The 18,393-nt window shown below is 40.4% G+C and overlaps 1 protein-coding gene across 5 annotated transcripts in view; it reads right to left on the reverse strand.

Moving 5' to 3' along the window:
- LOC111246852 (protein turtle-like) overlaps positions 1–18,393 on the reverse strand; it is a 90,509-nt gene that overhangs the window by 4,692 nt on the left and 67,424 nt on the right. For 3 of the 5 annotated variants that reach the window (XM_086983392.1, XM_022797135.2, XM_086983391.1), the window contains 2 exons: positions 7,313–7,704; positions 3,012–3,146 (listed from right to left, as the gene is read on the reverse strand). In XM_086983392.1, coding sequence (XP_086839518.1) covers positions 3,012–3,146; positions 7,313–7,704 — 527 coding nt within the window. Of the gene's footprint in view, positions 1–3,011; positions 3,147–7,312; positions 7,705–12,698; positions 12,800–18,393 lie in introns of those variants that run through there. The other 2 variants (XM_086983393.1, XR_015323525.1) reach the window with 2 other exon arrangements.

The raw sequence follows: 18,393 nt of genomic DNA on the forward strand, positions 1-18,393 counted from the left end.
GAAACAGTTGCTCAGCGAAGCTTCGCGGGCGTTGCGGACTAATTTTTACACCATCAATACACGATAGCATCTCCATAATAAAACTGACTCGACATTAGTGTGAGAGTAAAAAGGACGACTGGATTGATGATCCTGCACGAGAAGATTAACGTGTAAGAATTTGTTTTATGTTTTGAAAATATGCTAGCCAAGCTAAGTAACTGGCCAGCTCGTTTCACCATTAGCTGCAACGAGGAACTAGTCTCGTTAGTCAATCATTCAACAAACATACAATAGGCTCTAGTAAATAGTTTATCTCGAGTAGGTAATATGTTATCCGGGCTATATATAGGCCTAGAAACGAAATCCAGGAGAATCTTTATTTAATTTACCAGAGACGTAACCAATAGCAGTTCTGCTTATTTATGCAGAGGTATCATCGGCATATAGAAACATATTTGAATATGTACAGCTATTTATCCTGTTTCGGATAAGTGTTCTTAATTCAAAACCCGCTGCATATGGTAAGCGTCGCTCAATTTCTGTACCCTCTTACAAACGCTGAGTGATACTTGTTTTTGCAGATGGCGCTTTATAATCAGGTATGTTAAACATTAGGTTGTTACCCATTCTGATAAGTCGCATTAAGATTCTTAGAGAAATAATTGGTCGAAAACATGAAGTGGGCTTAAAGTGAGGGTAGCTAGAAATATCTAACTGTCATGAAAACGAAGACTTTCCTAAGTTGATTCATCTAGTTAATTGGCCGAAGAGGCGTAGCCGTAATTACTCATGAACGGAAACGCCCGAGCAGCGAACAAGTTCACACGAAAAAGATCATTCACAATCATGTGATGGAAACCGCCACCCATAAGAAAATATTAGGAAAACTTAAAAAATACTAAAGGCCACATAGGCGGCCGCTACATGTGCTACGGCTTCAGGCATGGAAAGCGCGTGTTTGGTATAGCTGTCCGTGTGGACCTCTTTCCGAAAACTGGCATATTATTTAGCCGTGTCTTCTTCTGAATCGAAATTTAGAAAATCACACTTGGTTAATATAAGTGTCTTCAAATTAAGTGGCCTTTTAGGGCAGTTTCGCGCTAAACGCCCACGATCATTTTCCCTGACGTAGCTCAATAACAGTGACCCCTTGGGGCGCAACCGCGATAGCTCTACGACTGTAATGATGAAGATTATTTTACCTAGTGTAATTAGGCACTAATTATATTATTTCTACCGGCGGTCATAAGAATATTGGACTAATGCACTTCGGGGAAAATAAATAGAACGTTCAACATTTTCGGATCTTCAAAATGTAGAAATTTTTATGATATACTGAATATAGATTAATTTTATTGTAGGCAGAAGCTAAGCTAACTTACGTCGGTCTCAACTCAAATTATGCAACTATTTGCTAGGTCTTATATTAACTAAAGGTCTTATATAACTATTTGCTAGGTATATTGTTTTAAAATCGAGGTCATGAACTCTCTGCAGTGTTGAAGTTGGAAAATCAATGATTTTGAAAATCTCGATATTAGTAATTGAGCTATGCATAATGCGCGGTAAACTGTGCGTCCACGATCATCAAAAATTTGCTTCATAATAAGAAGGAAAGTCTGTTTACTGTTTAAGCAACCCCTATTTCGAACACAGATCAGCTTTTCTTCGCCTGTTTTCGTGTCCTTAACGACTTTGGCATATAGTTCCTGCTAACACAGATAATGTGCCTATTTTCGTAATCGTGAAAGGACAATTAATAATTCGTCATACAGTTTTACAGCAGAGCCTGTCTGTAATAAAAAGAGACTGTGTACAATAACAAGAGAAAATGAATCGACAAGTAAATCCAATATTAGTAAAAATGGCGAGAATCAAGTGCTATAGATTCTCTACATTGTGATCTGTTAAAAGTCAGTCTTGTAGTAAATAGTTTTACGTGCAAATCGACTGGCATAGGTTAATTAATAGTACATGGCATAATGTTAGGATCGGGTTGGGTTAATGTCGGCAAGTAAATACGCAACCCTGCCCAGCGCACTATGTACATACATAGTGTTCTCGTTTTTGTATAATAAATTACGATCTGGCTTTTTATGGCGGCGAACGGTGCGTCGCTTCTACGATTCGGCCGAATATGGCTTATTATTCGGTCTTTTCGCGCTAGATAAATCCGAGCGTTGTTTTGCGGTATGCTATTGGCGACCTCTATTATTAAAAGTCTTTATGAATTTTCTTCTTAAAAGCTCAGGAAGATATCGATTAGGCAAATCAGGAGATCCTCATTACGACTGACGTTTGAAGGGTTTGAATGTTCAGAGAAATGGTAATATGGAAAAATTTTTAAGTCGAGAAAGAGCATTTTCGATATACCTAGATTTTTCATGGAGAAATTAACGTCCGAAGACGAAGATAACCATTGCCAATCGCGTGAGCTCCAAAGGTTAGTCGTTTTGAAATTTTTGGCGCCTTCTTTTACTTGGCCATTTTGAACCACTGTACTTGTAGGGCCTTTGGCTGGCAATGTGTCTGAAGTTATATAACTTATTGAAATTTTAACGAATTTATATCTACTACTAGTATCGCTAGACGCACTTTTACTATTGAAAAGTTATTTGCAGATCATTGCAGATGGTTACGTTTCGAATTGCAGTTGTAATTTTAGTCGGTGGAGGAACATGGCCGTCAAGAGTAACACACGAAAAAAAATTATTGAACTATCTGTTTTTGCTTAAATTAAGTAAGAAAATTCCCAGTTATTCTCCCCCTCTCTCTCTCTCTCTCTCTCTCTCTCATATATATATATATATATATATATATATATATATATATATATATATGGTTTAAAAATTCAGCATTTGAAATTGAACAAAGTCTGCTGTGATATGTGTGCAATGTGTAACGCTTCTTTCCATTAGGAGAACAACGTTCAATATATAACTGTGTGACTCCGCATACGTTTAATATCATCAATACAAATATAAATCTCAAAAAAATGATTTGAAATAGAAAAAATAAACCCATGATACCTTGAGCGTGCTATCATATTGGGCTGTGGAGAGAGAGGTCGTTTGTGTAGGATGTGGGGATTGGTGGTAAGGGCCCTCCGGGGGGCAGCCTCGCGGAGACAGAGCTAACTCTGCAGGACTCACAGCCCATGACGCCTGAAATTGTCAACAAAAAAATCCTAATGATGGTGACATAGCTGGCTGGCATTGATGAGATAGCTAATTAATATATTCGTCTACTTAATTGTTTGTCGATTACTTGAACCTAAGTAAAGGAATTTCAACTTGCTAGTCAGTTACCGACAGAACTCGTTGCCACGTTGACCACACAAACATTAGCTACGTTTAGCAGGTTGTCCTAAAGAGAGGATTCTCTACCTTGTTTTCGCTGAGCTGTGCCACGGCTGTTACATACAGGCAAACGGAACAAGAGCTACCCTTACGGCCCGGTAATGGAAAATAATTTAGAGGATACCACAGCCCACAGAGACACGAACACTCTGTAATAACACTCTGTGAAAGCTACGAAACCGTCGTGGTAAATGACAGTTTTCGGTGATAAGCTTGCCTATTTCGTCAGCTGAGACCCTTCATATTGTTTTTTTAATGCCGGTAATAGTGCGGAATCAAAGCGCTCAGGAAACGCTGTGGCATAAAACGATTGCGTTACGTGTCCTACTGCTGGTATCTTCATAGAACTATTCAGGTCATCGCAGACTATGTCGTACATCCCTTGGCCACGTTGGAAATCTACTTCTTGACTAGATGCCCCTCACAAAGGACTTGCGTGCCATCGCTATGAAATCCGGAGTTCGAAATTCGGTGCGTGTAGTGCTAATACGTACAGGAGAGCTCCAGCACTGGGCTGAATTGGGATGCCTTCTATAAATTGCCAAGGTCATTCGGAGATATCAAACGGCCTAAAATTTAACTACCTCGTTTCATCACCTTTGAGTAGTATTCTGATGCGACAACCTACAAACGACGCTACTGAAATTATCCATCAATTGGACGTATGTAGCTTGTTAGTCAAAAGCCTTATGTTATACTAAAAATCAGCGGTAGCACTCTGCAAGACCTATTGTATACGATAGACGCGACAGTATGAGGGGTGTTACCCGCAAGTGCGAATTTTGTTCGTCTAACAGTGGCTAATCATAGCCATCTTCCTCGGCCGCAAGCACGGTTATTACTGCCCCCCATTACTACTACTACTACTGCTGCTACCATAAGTGGTGAATTGGAAGAGTCTAGCGATTCACTGGGACGTACAGTCAAGGGTGTAGCGGGGCAACCAGCTATAAAGCTATCTTGCTATACACTTAGCATACTCTATAGAAACCCATTTGCCAGAGGGCTGTGTGAGAAAGACGGTAAGAGGGAAAGCGAGCTGCGATGTGGGTTCTGCCTAAGCCTGTTTTTCAGAAGTGGGTGCAAGTATACACCCGCGTTGTTATTCGTGTGCTCATATGTGTGGCTATAAAGCAGCTAAAACTCCTGCCGATTGCTAATATTGCAAGCGAAACAGCATCTACACAAAATGCGGGGATAGAGGAGACACAGTTTGTCATTGCAATACTACACATTTAGTAGACTAACGCAAGACCCGCCAATACTTGCGAAAACTAGGACAGAATCGTAATCAGCGAGCGTGACAGTGACAGCCTTCTGCACTATGTCGTTCTTATGGCTATAACGTTGCCGGCGGTCACGGACCCAAAAACCGGACAGACCGCTCGCAATCAACTGCAATCGCTAAGCTAAACTTACAGTGCTCAAATACGCCTAGCGTATGCAAGCATCATGAGGCGAGAGTTACTAAGCATTGGCGTTCGCCAGCGAAAAGCTCGGTTTAATTCTCTCTTTCTGTCTGTCTTGTTGGATCTACTTATTTCCTTCCCCTTTGCCCTAATTCTTCTTTGCCCCTCTCCTCATGTATGCATTGCAGTATTCCGTCCTTCATTGTTCTGCTACTCTGGCTTTCTCGAATGACGTAGTATAAGAAATGATGACCTAGTCATACGCGCATCTAGCGCTGTCACGTCAACGAACGCCGATTCGAGCACGGGCGCAGCTCGACCAAGAAGGAGCACTTGAGTTGCCGCTGTGGCGGCCAGATACGGCCTATTTTATTAGCTTCGCTTGCTGCTCCCTTTTTCGTAGCCTTTTCTCTACTGTTGATGCAAGCGCGGGGCGGCGATGTTGCTTTTGCTGTCGTTGCATGTGTATGCTAGTCACCCAACAAGCACTGAGCCACTGCTATCACCAGTGAAGACCTCTCTCGTTCCCTAAACCGTCGCTGTTATCGGAGCAACAGCAGCAGCAGCAGCAGCAGCAGCAACAGGTCCAACAACAGCAGCAGCAACAACAAACTTCCACGCTCGAAAAAAGGACGAAAACAAGGAGATGGGGAAGCAGGGCGGAAAGAAAGATGTTGAATCAAGTCCTCGTTTCTCCATTTTTGCTCTGTATATCGTGATGCTGGTGATGATAATTGCGTTTGTCTTGACAGCAACAGGGAGGAAAGATCGTTCACTAGAACCTGCTTAGCAGGAAACTTTCTGTCCTGCAGCTCCAGTCCAGCTATGTACTTCCTGACATCATGTAAGCATGGATAACCTCATCACCTGCGATACTACGAACAACAGCAACGGGAGCTTCTGCTTCGCCGGAAACAACGCCAACGTCTAATAAACTGATGGTGATCTGCTCATAATAACATATTCACTCCGCAATAGCCTTTTGCTCCACCCAGACCCTTCATCACATTCAAATGATTACGCCAGTGTAATAGGCATTTTCATAGCCAAATGGCTGGAACCGCTAAATAAAGAAAGTACAACAAGCATATGCTTGCCATAGGTGCTTGAAGCCTTGTCATTGATGACGCGATAGACGGTCCGCTGTGAAAGTAGGAAACAATTAATGGCTCGCCGGCCGACATTTTGGCACTGACAGAGAACGGGAAAGATTCTACCCTTCTGCTAACCGTCATTTTGTCAAACAAAAGGCCTAGTTTGATCAGTCAGCCGGGCAGATCCTTTCTCACCACTGTACCTTGCCAACAAGGAGACACCGCCAATTACGCATATTTAAGAGGCTATTTCTCTGCATGTTGATATATTATGGAAAAGCAAAAAAAAAGAGATCCAATGTAGGTGCTTAGAACAACGGAGAATAGTACTGCAAATAGATGCAAAAAGCATACGATCACAAAATGGTATGCATATAGAACCTAGAGCAAGATGATGGAGATTTTCAACGTTTACGTCCTAACACAATAACATAGAAGGACTGTCATTGGCGACGAAGTAACACTTCGATTCATATCAGGCAAATTCTGGTAAAGGTGAAGTGGGCGGGGTCGAAAAATTTGTCATTGAGGTCAATCATGTTTGTCATAACGGGTCGGCGCATGTAACGCTGGGCGTTGTCCTAACACAAAAAGGGACGCTTCCTGTTGACGAGCTAAATGAAGTCAGCGTGTAGTTTTGCTGTCCGCGAATGATTTTTGCCGCACTAGAAGCACGTAAGCTGCTCAGTTTACCACAGATACGATAACCAGCCAACGAGAACTACAATAACACAAACTATTTGGGAACTTTTTAATTCAAAATTGTGATAGTTTATATTTTATATAATATTTACATCGGATACACATGTTGCACCCTAGTAAATCCATTAGCTGCATACATTAAGTATTGTCTTTGTACTTAAAATCATTATTCTGTGAGTTAGGCTGCCTAGGGATTTCCGAAGCTGGAACATAGTCTCGTAATGACGGAAGTATGCTTTTCAATTATAGGTCGTTTATTGGCGATCTTGTATTTTTTATATTGCGGGTAGCCGATCGAAAGCTAACCAGTATAGTGAAAAACCTTAAAATCAGTTTATTCTACAGGAGCTAGTTTTGGTTATTTGAATCCCTATCACATCTTCGTTTCGAAAAGCCGAACCCACCATATGCTTTTTCTAGGTATGTTAAACTGGCGATTATTGCGCAATAGAACATTGTCGATGGAGCAAACAATTAAAGGAGCCGTATCAAAATTTACACAGAAATTCTTGTTGATCTACTTAAACATAAAAAAAAAAAGAGAACATTTAAAAAAAAAGCTACCTCATTCATCAATAACAATTATAATGCCGATGCTTTATTGTCTCGTATCGTAGTCATAGATTACGCGGTGGTCTTTAGCTTTTTTCGCTGGTTCAGCTGTGCTCCCTGTATTTGTTATCGCTTAGTTTATAGTATGACGACATTGTGTAGCATACGTCATGGTTTCATATAAAAAGCGCTAAGCCGCTCGAGTTATACTCACGTGACTATGTAATGCTGCCATGTGTATGTCGTGCACTGGTTCTTTATGCTGTGATACTTCTTGCGTTGGATGCTGTGGAGGCTGTCGCGGCAAGGTGGTCATATGGTGAAATGAAGCTAGGTGGGATGAGGAGGGCCCTGACAGAACATTCCCGGCTTCCGATATTATGGCTCCTATAAGCGACTCCTGCTGTACAACACTATTGGCGGGTGGATTCGTGCAATCCCATGTACCTCGCTTTAAAGTTCCGCCTCTAGGCATGTAACCTGTGTCGAAACGAGGATCTACCCTGCATACTCCGACAGCTGCGCTGGAACTTCCGAACCCAACTCCGACTCCCAATCCAAGGACACCGCTTCCTCTGATTTCGCCACTGCCAGGAATCGCGTCTGCTGTAATAGACGAAAAACGATACAAGCATTAAAATGGTACGCCCGCCAAAATGGATCAATAAAAGAACGCTCGAGAGACAGTCGTTTCGTACAACGCGTTCTGTGTTTGGAATATATTTAGAATATATTAGACTTGGCCTTACGTGAAGCTTCAGAAATAACAAGTTTGCCAATATTCGTACCAAAATCCGAAAAGATCAAAGCAACCTCGCAGGGTTTTACATTGGCAGCGATATTGTATTTACCGCAGCTTTACTAAGTCGAAAACTTAGGCTCCACATTATCTTCTTATATTATTGCCGATCTTAATGGTCAGAATAATACAGATGTTTGCAAAATTGCTCCAAAAAGATCCTTCAAAGCTTTTTATTAGCGACGAACCCTGCTCCATTTAGTAACGTCGACCTCATGGAGATCTGCCTTTTATAGTAGTACACAATATCATAAAGCATGCCACACTTTGCTGCTCAGGCTCTATATGGGATGTACTTGATTAAAACAGATGCAAAAAAAATTTTTTTCAGACATATTCTATGCCACACCCCTATCGTTTTTATTGTATAGAAGATATCCGTATTATAATATATTATATAGATAGATAGTAGAGTAGGCAAGACTGACAAGGGAGAAAAAATCCGGTACAACACAGCCGCGATTTTGAGACGCTTCCATTGGCTCAGGAGGTAATCTCCTTAATGACAAATGCTCTCACAATTTAAAAAGTCACGTACGTAATCCTTGTAAGCATTGGCTGACTCTTTTTCGCTCATTTTTTTCGGCATAAGTGGATTTGGTTTACAAATTCGACAGAGTTGCCTCTGACACTATTACCCTATGACACTGAGCGACGCCGCCAAATGAGCCAGCTAAATTCAGGAACCAAAATCGAGTCTCATTAGCTTAGCTGACTTGCTGATTCGTATAAAGCGTGGGTTTCTTCAAACTCTGTTGCCTAAAATGCTACAATATGTAGTAACAGCGACACTAATCAACCCCTTTATATTACAACTGTTGGGCTGCCAATTGACTCCTACTTGACCCATTCATCTATCATATAAATAAAGCTCTATAACCGTTGGGGTGTCTTGTCCGACCGAAATCGACCCGTACATTAAGTGGCCGAATTAGTTTAATTTTTTCGCTAGAGTGAAGTCTCTAAAGTGTTATTCTGACATGAGCTGCGCGTAAGATGTAGCCGTTCGGATAAATCGGACCGAGCAGAAATTTAGGCCAGGATTTCTGTGTAACAGAATCTAGGTTTTGGAACAGGCTCACGCTACAGATTTTTTGCAGCATTTCAACGAGAAGACAGGGTACACGAAGAAGGGTGATTGCGACGGGATAAATATTACTAATAAATTAAGTGCATCGGGGAAATGGAGTGAGTGAAACAAGATAACGCAATTGATACTCAGAATCTTAGAAGAACAGAACTTGATGGTGTAGGTCTACACTTGAATTGCAATATATTGAGAACGAGTAGAACAGGTTGATGAGATAACGCTTCGAGTCTTAACGCTGATTTAGATAAACGTTTGTTTTACTGTTCCATAGTTTTCCTGCTCTCCTTTTGTGTAATACTTTACCAAGCATTATTCGGAAGTGTTTAAAATTCTCTGACCGCTCACATCTGGCCATCTAATTATATGCTATAAGATCTGTTTTGTGTCCATCTCTGTTATTACTGGCAAGCGTGTGTGTTTCCATTCCCGTCGTGGTATCTAACTGTAAAACGTGTTCTATTATACCACGACCTTAAATGCTGCATTTACCGAAGTAGTGCCATTGTTTATCTAGAATGTTTTGTCAGAAGTTTCACGCCCTTCTTTCTCAGCATGCTTTTGTGCACTGGTATTAACGTCGAATCTCTAGACTGACGACTTTTGTCCATGTCAAGCACAGTCAAAACTAAACAACATAAAACCGGTACAATTGTGCATCCACAGTCTAAAAAGCTATTACTAGTACCGATCCTTCGTCCACAGTTGTGCGAGTTTCGAATAAGCGGGTGTTTTTGTCGAGAACGCCCCCTTAACTTTGGACTTGGCCTATATAAGGTTGTAAGGTTGGAGACCTAACTTGAGAAGGTCTCTGTTGATGAAGTGGCTTTAGATGCAACATAGCACTTAGTCATCGTTTGCCCTTTCGTCATAGAAGAGGACTTAATCACTGTTCTGGACTATGATTTTTGGGCGGTCGCTTTTACCGTCAAACCGTTCAGCGGACAGCTGCTGTTAGAAGGAGTACCATTCAAATTTGATGATGGAAACATCCGAAAGACACAGAGCACACTCACTGCACCACACGGGGTGACGTCTGAGGTGATCGTCGACAGCTAAAAGCGTTTTGGGCTCTATTCATGACTGCTACTTACTTAATAACATAAACCTAAAATTAATTTGTAAAACTTGGTTCAACAGCACAATAACCGATGACAAGCTAGCTTTTAACGATGATTATCAAGATTTTCGAAATATTCGCTTGTAAGTAGGCGGAGAGGTCTTGTAGGTAGAGGAGAAGTACCCAACCAGGAACCGAACGTAGTTGACCTACCTACTGTCTTACCAAGCATATATGTTGCAAGCGATGTACTAACCTCACAAAACAAACTTCGTTTTAGTGGTATTTAAATCATTCTACAACCTTTTGTGATGTCTGTGACAAACTACACAATATTAATGTTCTGGTAATGATAAACAATAATCTCAGCTTCCCCTGAATTGGCTGGGGTATTGCAGCATGCTATCATTCTACCGCTAAGGAAGCACAATTTGTTAGCTGTTGTTTTTACAGCAGTCTGTTTCAGAATCTATTCGGATCTTTAATTGACGTCAGATCCGGATCTCATCAGTAATTTGTCACGTTCTAAGTTTGCGATGAAAACGAATCGTAAACCCATGTTTTTCATGCACTGTTGGCAAGTACCGATCTCCAGTTTGTAGGCTCAATCTAAGAAAAATCAATTCCAAGTCTATTGCGATGCATTTCCATGAAATAGTAAGCATGTGTTAACCGCTCTCTACTAACGATAGACAACTTGGTCCGTTCTAAGTGTTCGAAATAACGTTGTTTCGTTATGTTAGCCTGCAAAATTAACAAGTCATCGTTTAAACCTAGAGTTCTGACGGAACCTAAGCTTGACGTTCTTTTTCTTTCTTCCGTTCTTCTAATACACTAACTCTTATTTGAAAGAACATAACTCACTTCCATCTCTGTCATCGTCAGTTTTTGCCGCGTACATCTTCATTGATACAGCAAATATCTTGACCGACCCTCTCGCCTTACTGTATTATTCGTCAGTTGTCCCAATATCACCAGTAATCTTCACGGTCGCCAACAATATTATAATCTTCGGTTGATATTTTTGAACTTCCAATATCTGGATCACAGTCTCAACTTGAGGCAAGCCCAGATTTTACATCCGACAATAATCCGCTGATATTTTACAAAGTTTCCTTTTTCCTAACCGAAATCCCAAACCTCTATTTCGCTATACCTTACCACGCTAATGTAAGCCCAGACCTATTTTGTCAAAGTGTACTCACCGCAGGTTGCAAAATAAGTGTAGAAAGCTACCGTTATGCCCTTCAGCAATTTGTTTCTCGCATTTTTAAAGCAAAATTAATGCATGACATGTTTGCTTTTCTTTTCGAAGATCAACTTTTTTGATCCTATCCTACATGATCCTATCCGTGCCCATTGTTCTACTTGCACGCAAATGTTGGAAACGGCCCAGATAGGACCATGTACGCAAACAATCGCAGGTCATACAGATGTGTGTATCTTGATTACAACGGCGCTTTTAGTAGAATGGATCCTGATCCGGAAACTTACTGACCTGGGTATTTACTCATCCTATTTTACGACGGCTTTCAATCCACTTGGTCGTGAAGTTGTTCCGTGCGATATTTAAGCCACCCCCTACCGACCCTTTCTGGCGTGCCTCAAAGAAGTTGTATTGTGCATTTGTTATACGCAGATTGTGTTCTTCGATAGTGATATATTTTGTCTTTCGGCTTCGTGTAAAGTATATAACCATATCACCTAAAAGGGAATACTTACAAATGACTTGTAGGAGTATTGTACTTTGGATCTCATAACAAAATATAATTGATGTGCAGAAAATGCACTATTCAGCTTTGCAATGAAAAGTGTGAAGTGCTGAAAAAGGCCTCAATAAATAATGCAGTATTCCTTATTGTACGTACCATTCAAGATCTTCACATACGACTATCCGTAACACTGGTTTTTCTTCAACGTATACTATAGTTGGTCAAATGAAATTCTTACATTGTTTATTTATATTTTGGGATTATATATGGGATGTAATTTATTATCGTTTATATATTAAAGATGCTCACTGGAGTCATTGCCAGTCACTTCTATATCGTCATCTAAATAGCTAAATGCTTGCATCACCCGACTGTATAAAGTCGACTTTACAAATCATTACTAACAAGTGTATCATGGCTCCTGAAACCGTTACTAGAAATAAGATTGTAAATAATAAATATGTGTGGCAAATACGCAAACCGTTTCATGAACGCGCTATACCTGCTTTCGTTCTTAATGTATTATACATAATGGATGCTATACATAATCCCCTCCTATAATAAAGGTGCTTTCAATTCATCTTAATAGCCGCAAAGAGTAACGAGATAAACAGGGTTAGATAATTTTAAGGCTATAGCTTTTGGTGTATACTGTAGTTTAGGCTGCCCTGCACGTAACCTCACAGAGTAAAATTAGCTGATTTAAAGGCACAATAGGAGCAGGGCAAAGCTCACGGCTCCGTATCCACTACAGCACTACTAAAACTCAAATGTCCGTCGATTTGCAGTATTTAGATTGGGTAAATTTTTTCGAAATCGCTTAGGGTTCGTCATGGGAAGAGCTGTAAATAAGAAGAACTTGGATGTGGAAGACCCCTGGATTACAAGCATTGTTTTTCTCAAAGAGCGTATTAATTTGGCTAACTGTACATCGAAACTAACCATGTTTTTCCATGTTAGAAACAACGCCGCACGAAAACATCTAGGAGGCTATCAGCCGCGTCCGCTCGGGTGTGCGATCAAATATACAAATGTGTATTCCCCTGAAAATTCAGTTTCGTGGAAAAACGTCCTCAGTTTCTGTGAATGAATGAAATATCTTTCTAACAATATTACGTATTGTGAAAGAAGCTGATTGCTATTTGACATGACCTTTACTTGGTTTTATTCCGCTATATCAATAAAATAAAATCGCTTTAGTAACAAAATACGCGCACGACAAAGACGGTGGTGCACAGGTAAAACAATAAAACCTTGTGCTCATCCATTTCGGACCCCGGAGAGTGGTTAAATTGGGCTAATTTTCCTGGATTGCTGGAGTTTAATCCTAGCAAGAGCCGCTTGAATACATACCTTTTTCGTTTATCGAAGACTTTTTTTTAGTTGTAACCGGTCTCTCCTCTTCAACGTTTAAAAACAAACGCCACATTACAGCTTAGAAACACCATGGCGAAAATGAACGTTTGTCATATAATTTATCATCAAATGTACGAATGCATGCGTATGACAGTTGTATCATACAAAAAAAAGACGTGCCTCATTTGCGTCGCGTGAAAAACTCTTTGGAAGCTTACGGCTTTTCTGTCCATTAATACATGATTATTATGGTATAACCATTATTCGACATTACGTTTATATAAGTATAATCATTTTGTTTCTTTTGTAGGTAAACTGTTTAACAAGAAAATAAGTGAGGGGCGAAGCCCGCGGGTTGCGATACGGTACTCACATGAGGAACGTTACAACTCTCTCAATCGATTTAGCTTACTAATAGAATAATCCGTTATTTGCTTTGCCAGACCTTTATCATCTTTTTTTTTTCTCACCCCCGACTGTGGCTACCGAAAAGGGCTATGCCAAGCTTGGAAAAAGTGTATCTACAACACAGCCTGCGTCGACATAAATACTGTCCCGGAATAATTCAGTATACTTGTGTCTCCTACAGAATCCATGCTCGTTGTCTTCGGGAGGAAATAAGATTCAGAAATTAGAAAGGGCAACAAACAAAAATGTTACACGAGTACTACAGCATACTACTTTGTTATATAGTTACAATGTTTTGAGCATCTTATGGGCTGATGAGTGCGGTTTCGCCGACATGCTTTTGTGCCTTATCTATTGTACAAGGCATTGTAATGCTTTTTAATAATACAGAAAAATGTATTTTTATCATTAGTTTTCATCAATGAAAAATAACTTCGACATCCGAACATTGATGTATTACGGTAGTTGGATATATCAGTATGGAGTACGTACGATCGTATGGCTCAGATTGTGAGCTCGATACGATATCTTAAGTGGTAAAAGGGTTCCGCAATTGGAAAAGAAGCTGGAGTGATGCTTTTGAATATCCTCGTGTTAGTATAGCTTTAATAAGCTGACCGAAAGCTAAAGTGAATGATTCTGAGTAGATTCGTACTCTGCTTCCGAGGAAGACATCTCGGAAAGCGCGTCAACGATGACAACGATCATTACAAAGTGGATATTCTTGGCCGGATATATCTGTCTGAACTGTGAACTTGAGAGGGTTCTTCTACCGCGATGAGTAAGTTACGAACTCCATTGACGGACTTATGGATCAGCCATTTAGTATCTGTATCGTGCGAAATAGGTAGTCACCGTCTCGGTATCAGCATGCAATTTTGATCAAGTTGTTTGGAAACTAATGGTGTCCCTTATTTACTACTCGGTTTTTCTAGTCTTCCGTTTGTCTATGGCCAACTGCTATATACCGTTGTTATCACTTTGTCCACGTGACAGAATTTTATCTTGGGCTTGTAACAAAAGATGGATATGTAAGTGGCAAGAAATAGCGCCTTTCATCGCATTGCCCATAATTAGTATTGCACTAAAGGAGGCAAAATAGCTACGAGAATAATGCTGGATATATAAGCCACGCGCAACAGAGACATAATAGCTAGGAGTAACACTTAGAAGTGATGGGTTACTTTCAAACGTGGCATTGCCTGTCTAAAAAACGTATTTCAGTAGAATTTTCCACTCAGACGAAAACTGCTTCCGAGTCACTCGCCAGAAGAGAAATCAATAGATGAGCTCATATATTTTAACCATAGAGTCTTTGCCATACGCAGAACCACGTTTTTCGCTTGGTCCTGCGGTTCAGTTTTTGGGCGTCAAGGGGGAACGATTGCAAATTTATTTTTCTTCCACCCTATTTTCAGGGCTGGAGCTGGGGCTGGGGGGGGGGGGGGGGGGGATAAAATTCGGTAACTAGGACAAAACGATGTTAACGTTTTTGTATTTTCAGAATAATAAGTTCCTCAATAGCGCATAACGCTATTGAAGCTATTATTAGAACTGCTTCCGGACAACCTAACACAATTGTCTATCTCGCATCAGCTGTTTTATTATAAGAAAATTATATGCCCGTAGCGGTGACAGGTCGGTTGCTTCAGGTATGCTGTGAGTTGTTTCATCCTAAAACTGGTAACAGCCGGGCACGTAGCGTTCCGCTTCGTTATTTTATGGTTATGTCCCGCTCCCAGTGCAGAGTAAACTGTGGAGTATTGGCTCCGAAAATTATTAACTTAACTAGCTCTGCATAAGCCCCTCTTTAGTCATTCAGGCTTTTTATCTATTAGTTTAAGACTTGTTTACATCTTTAGTAAGATAATTGACTTTGTCGATCTTTTTTTTTTTCGAAATAGTCGAACGTTAGCTCTTTATAGGGTCTCCCTAAATCGCAGCAGCTATCCTATAATTTCTTCATTTAAATAGCCATATGGCACGTTTCGAAATGTCACCCTTAACATTTTGCACACTTACACTTTGTTTTTCTTATAACTGTTTCTGTTATAGCTTTTCTTTCCACGGCAGGAAACATTTAACTTGGTCAAAAAGTATCGGCTATCATCAAAAACGCTATTCAACTCTACAGCCTCTAACCAATAATGACGCGTATGTATTCGACTCCCTGAAATAATTGGTAAGCTCTATTTTGAGTTAAGTTTATAATGTAAACTTAACAATTAGTGAAAACGATAGGTCTACTCGCAGTTCAGAAATAAATTAAGCCATAGGCATGTCTAGGATTTGGCATTACCGAGGAAATCCTGTGTTGTACAATGAAAAAAGCGTGTGGAGCTATTACTGGAGTGTAAAAATATTGCCAAAATATGCATCTATGACATGTTAAATGTAACGTCAGCTCAGCATTGGAAAACTGATCTTACGTTCCTCGACTTTAGTTTTGTTAAAGTTAAATTCGAGAGATCAGTTAGCTGCGTCGACAAAACTTAGGGAAAATAACGATGACAAATTAGTACCGGGCTCGATTAATGCAACAATAGGTTAATCCTGAATAAATACCCATGATAATAAAATTACGGATTGATAACAATAATCTAGGTCTTATTTCTAGAAATGCTGAGATATTGTTTTGTTTAGGGTCAGCCGCCGGTTATCTCAATTCTCAGTGGGCCGATTGACATCGGCCCATTCCTGTCGTCGAATAAAGACACACGTAAGATTTGCTGAGGATCACATGGCTACATCCAGCGTCCGAGAAGCGTTGACTATAAATGAATGTGTCCTATGTGTTCAATCGAACGGTACTCATATTTTAATGACGAATGGTTACGATAGCAGACGACCTTGAAAAAACCATTATATAGTTTTTTCGAACCCAAACCATGTCACTATCTCTACATCATGTCAGTGTTAGCTTTCGACGACGGCAGGCGCAGGACAGTCGAGGCCGTTATGAAGGGCGTCACCTTAAAGTATGATGGTACCTAAAAGGGTCTAGTATCATCATCAAATCATATTGCATTTAGTAGTTTTCAATAATAATTCGATTTCGTTTATGCTTGTGCCCTATTTGTAGCACAAGATCGTAGGAGAAACACTAATGTTACACAACAAACATCTATTGTAATCGACAAATCCATTGAAAGAATCGTACAAAGAAACTTTTCCCGACCCTATTCACGGCCTTATCTTATTTCCATCCAGCTCACATCTTCCACGAACGCTTTGCAGGGCGAAGTCTTTAGCTCGAGACGACGATAATTGTGATTTCTTAAAATAGACACTCGCTTGTCGAAAACAGCCCGGAGATGGCGTCTGGTTCGCTTGTGTTAAATTTTGCTATCTTGTTTGCTTGAACATAAAGCTCAGATCTGCAAACTGTAATATATATCGTGGCGCTAATAATATTATTGTATATTGAAAATACCATGGTCGAACTATAGTACACTGCCGTGCTCCTGAAAAAATAACTACAACTAAACAGTTTCAAGGACTGTTCCGTGAGGACGCAAACATTTTATCGGCCTTCGATTTATCATAAGGGCTCTAAGATTGGCGGCCGAAAAGGGTTTTGACAAAGAAAAACTAATGAAAGTAACTGAGATAGTGTTCTGATATTCATTTAGACCAAAAATGCCAGCCTCACTAAATCTTTTTACCTTCGTCGTCTGTAGACCCTAGACGACACGTAATGAACGTTACAAACTCAAGTGTCAGCTCAATGTTTTGACCATTATTACTATCGTCGTTGTGAAACGGCCCGTTAAAAGCTGTACCGTATGCCTCGTTCATACGTGTGCGTTCGGATGTGCGCTCGCATGAACTCGTCTCGTCTGCTTTAAGGAAGACATATGTATGTATATCCTCTTGGTCATCCCAATACTTGATAGTCATACGTTGATTTGACTTAGCTTCATTTAGTCGTCTGGTTGTTGGCCGTTAAGCGTGATGCCGCTGTTCTAGCTAGCGCCACGTGGCGACGGTGGTAATGATTGCTACCATTACTACCGTCGCTATTGCTGCTTCTATCCGCTAAATTACTGAATAATATATGGTAATGTGATGCATAGTAGCGGCTACACTATCCAGCGGCCATATCTTCTCCCGTTCGTGCCGCTCTCCACGTTTATTCATTCGAGCGACTCCTGATGTTGAATGCCAACTCCCCTCTTTCTACCCTCTCGTTCGTCCCCCCCACCCGGTACAAGCTGCACCTACCGTTGCCCCTTTAACCGAACTTCTTCTCTTAACTCACTCAAACATATATATATATATATATACATGTATATATGTAGTAGAGTAGTCGGGAGAACGTCGTGAAATATTAACAATATTGAAGCTAGCACTATGTGTATATACGGTGCTGTTAGCTGCCTGCCTGTCTGTCTTCTGTGGACAGACAGACTGCGGTTTGAGAAGATGGGGGCTCCGCAGTTTCAGTTCCGCTGCGATCTCTACGAGTATTGACTATAGCTGTTCATACTGCGTGAATATACCTACAGATAATCAATCAATAATAAATGCTAATAACAAACGAAATTTTATGCTACGACGACAAGAATTAAGAAGTTATGTTTCGTCGTACGATGTTATCGCTGTAAATAACATCAGGACAACCTGAGGAAGCTGCGAGACCTTGAACGATGCGAACAGCTGCCTTTTGCAGCCCATTGATTTGTTAGTACTTCTTTCAAAATTGTCATTGCCGTCATCCTTATCGATTTGGATAAAAGTAACCTCTAAAAGTTACACAGGGATGTCATATGATCGTCGTTTCCAATGGGTTATTCCACTGACTCTAGTTGCTATAACACTAAGTACCTACATCTTCATTTATTCGTACTAAGTTAACGTGTAACATTTACAA

The sequence above is a fragment of the Varroa destructor genome, unplaced genomic scaffold (genome assembly GCF_002443255.2).
Source record: "Varroa destructor unplaced genomic scaffold, Vdes_3.0 BEIS01000003.1, whole genome shotgun sequence".
Taxonomy (NCBI): Eukaryota; Metazoa; Arthropoda; class Arachnida; order Mesostigmata; family Varroidae; genus Varroa; species Varroa destructor.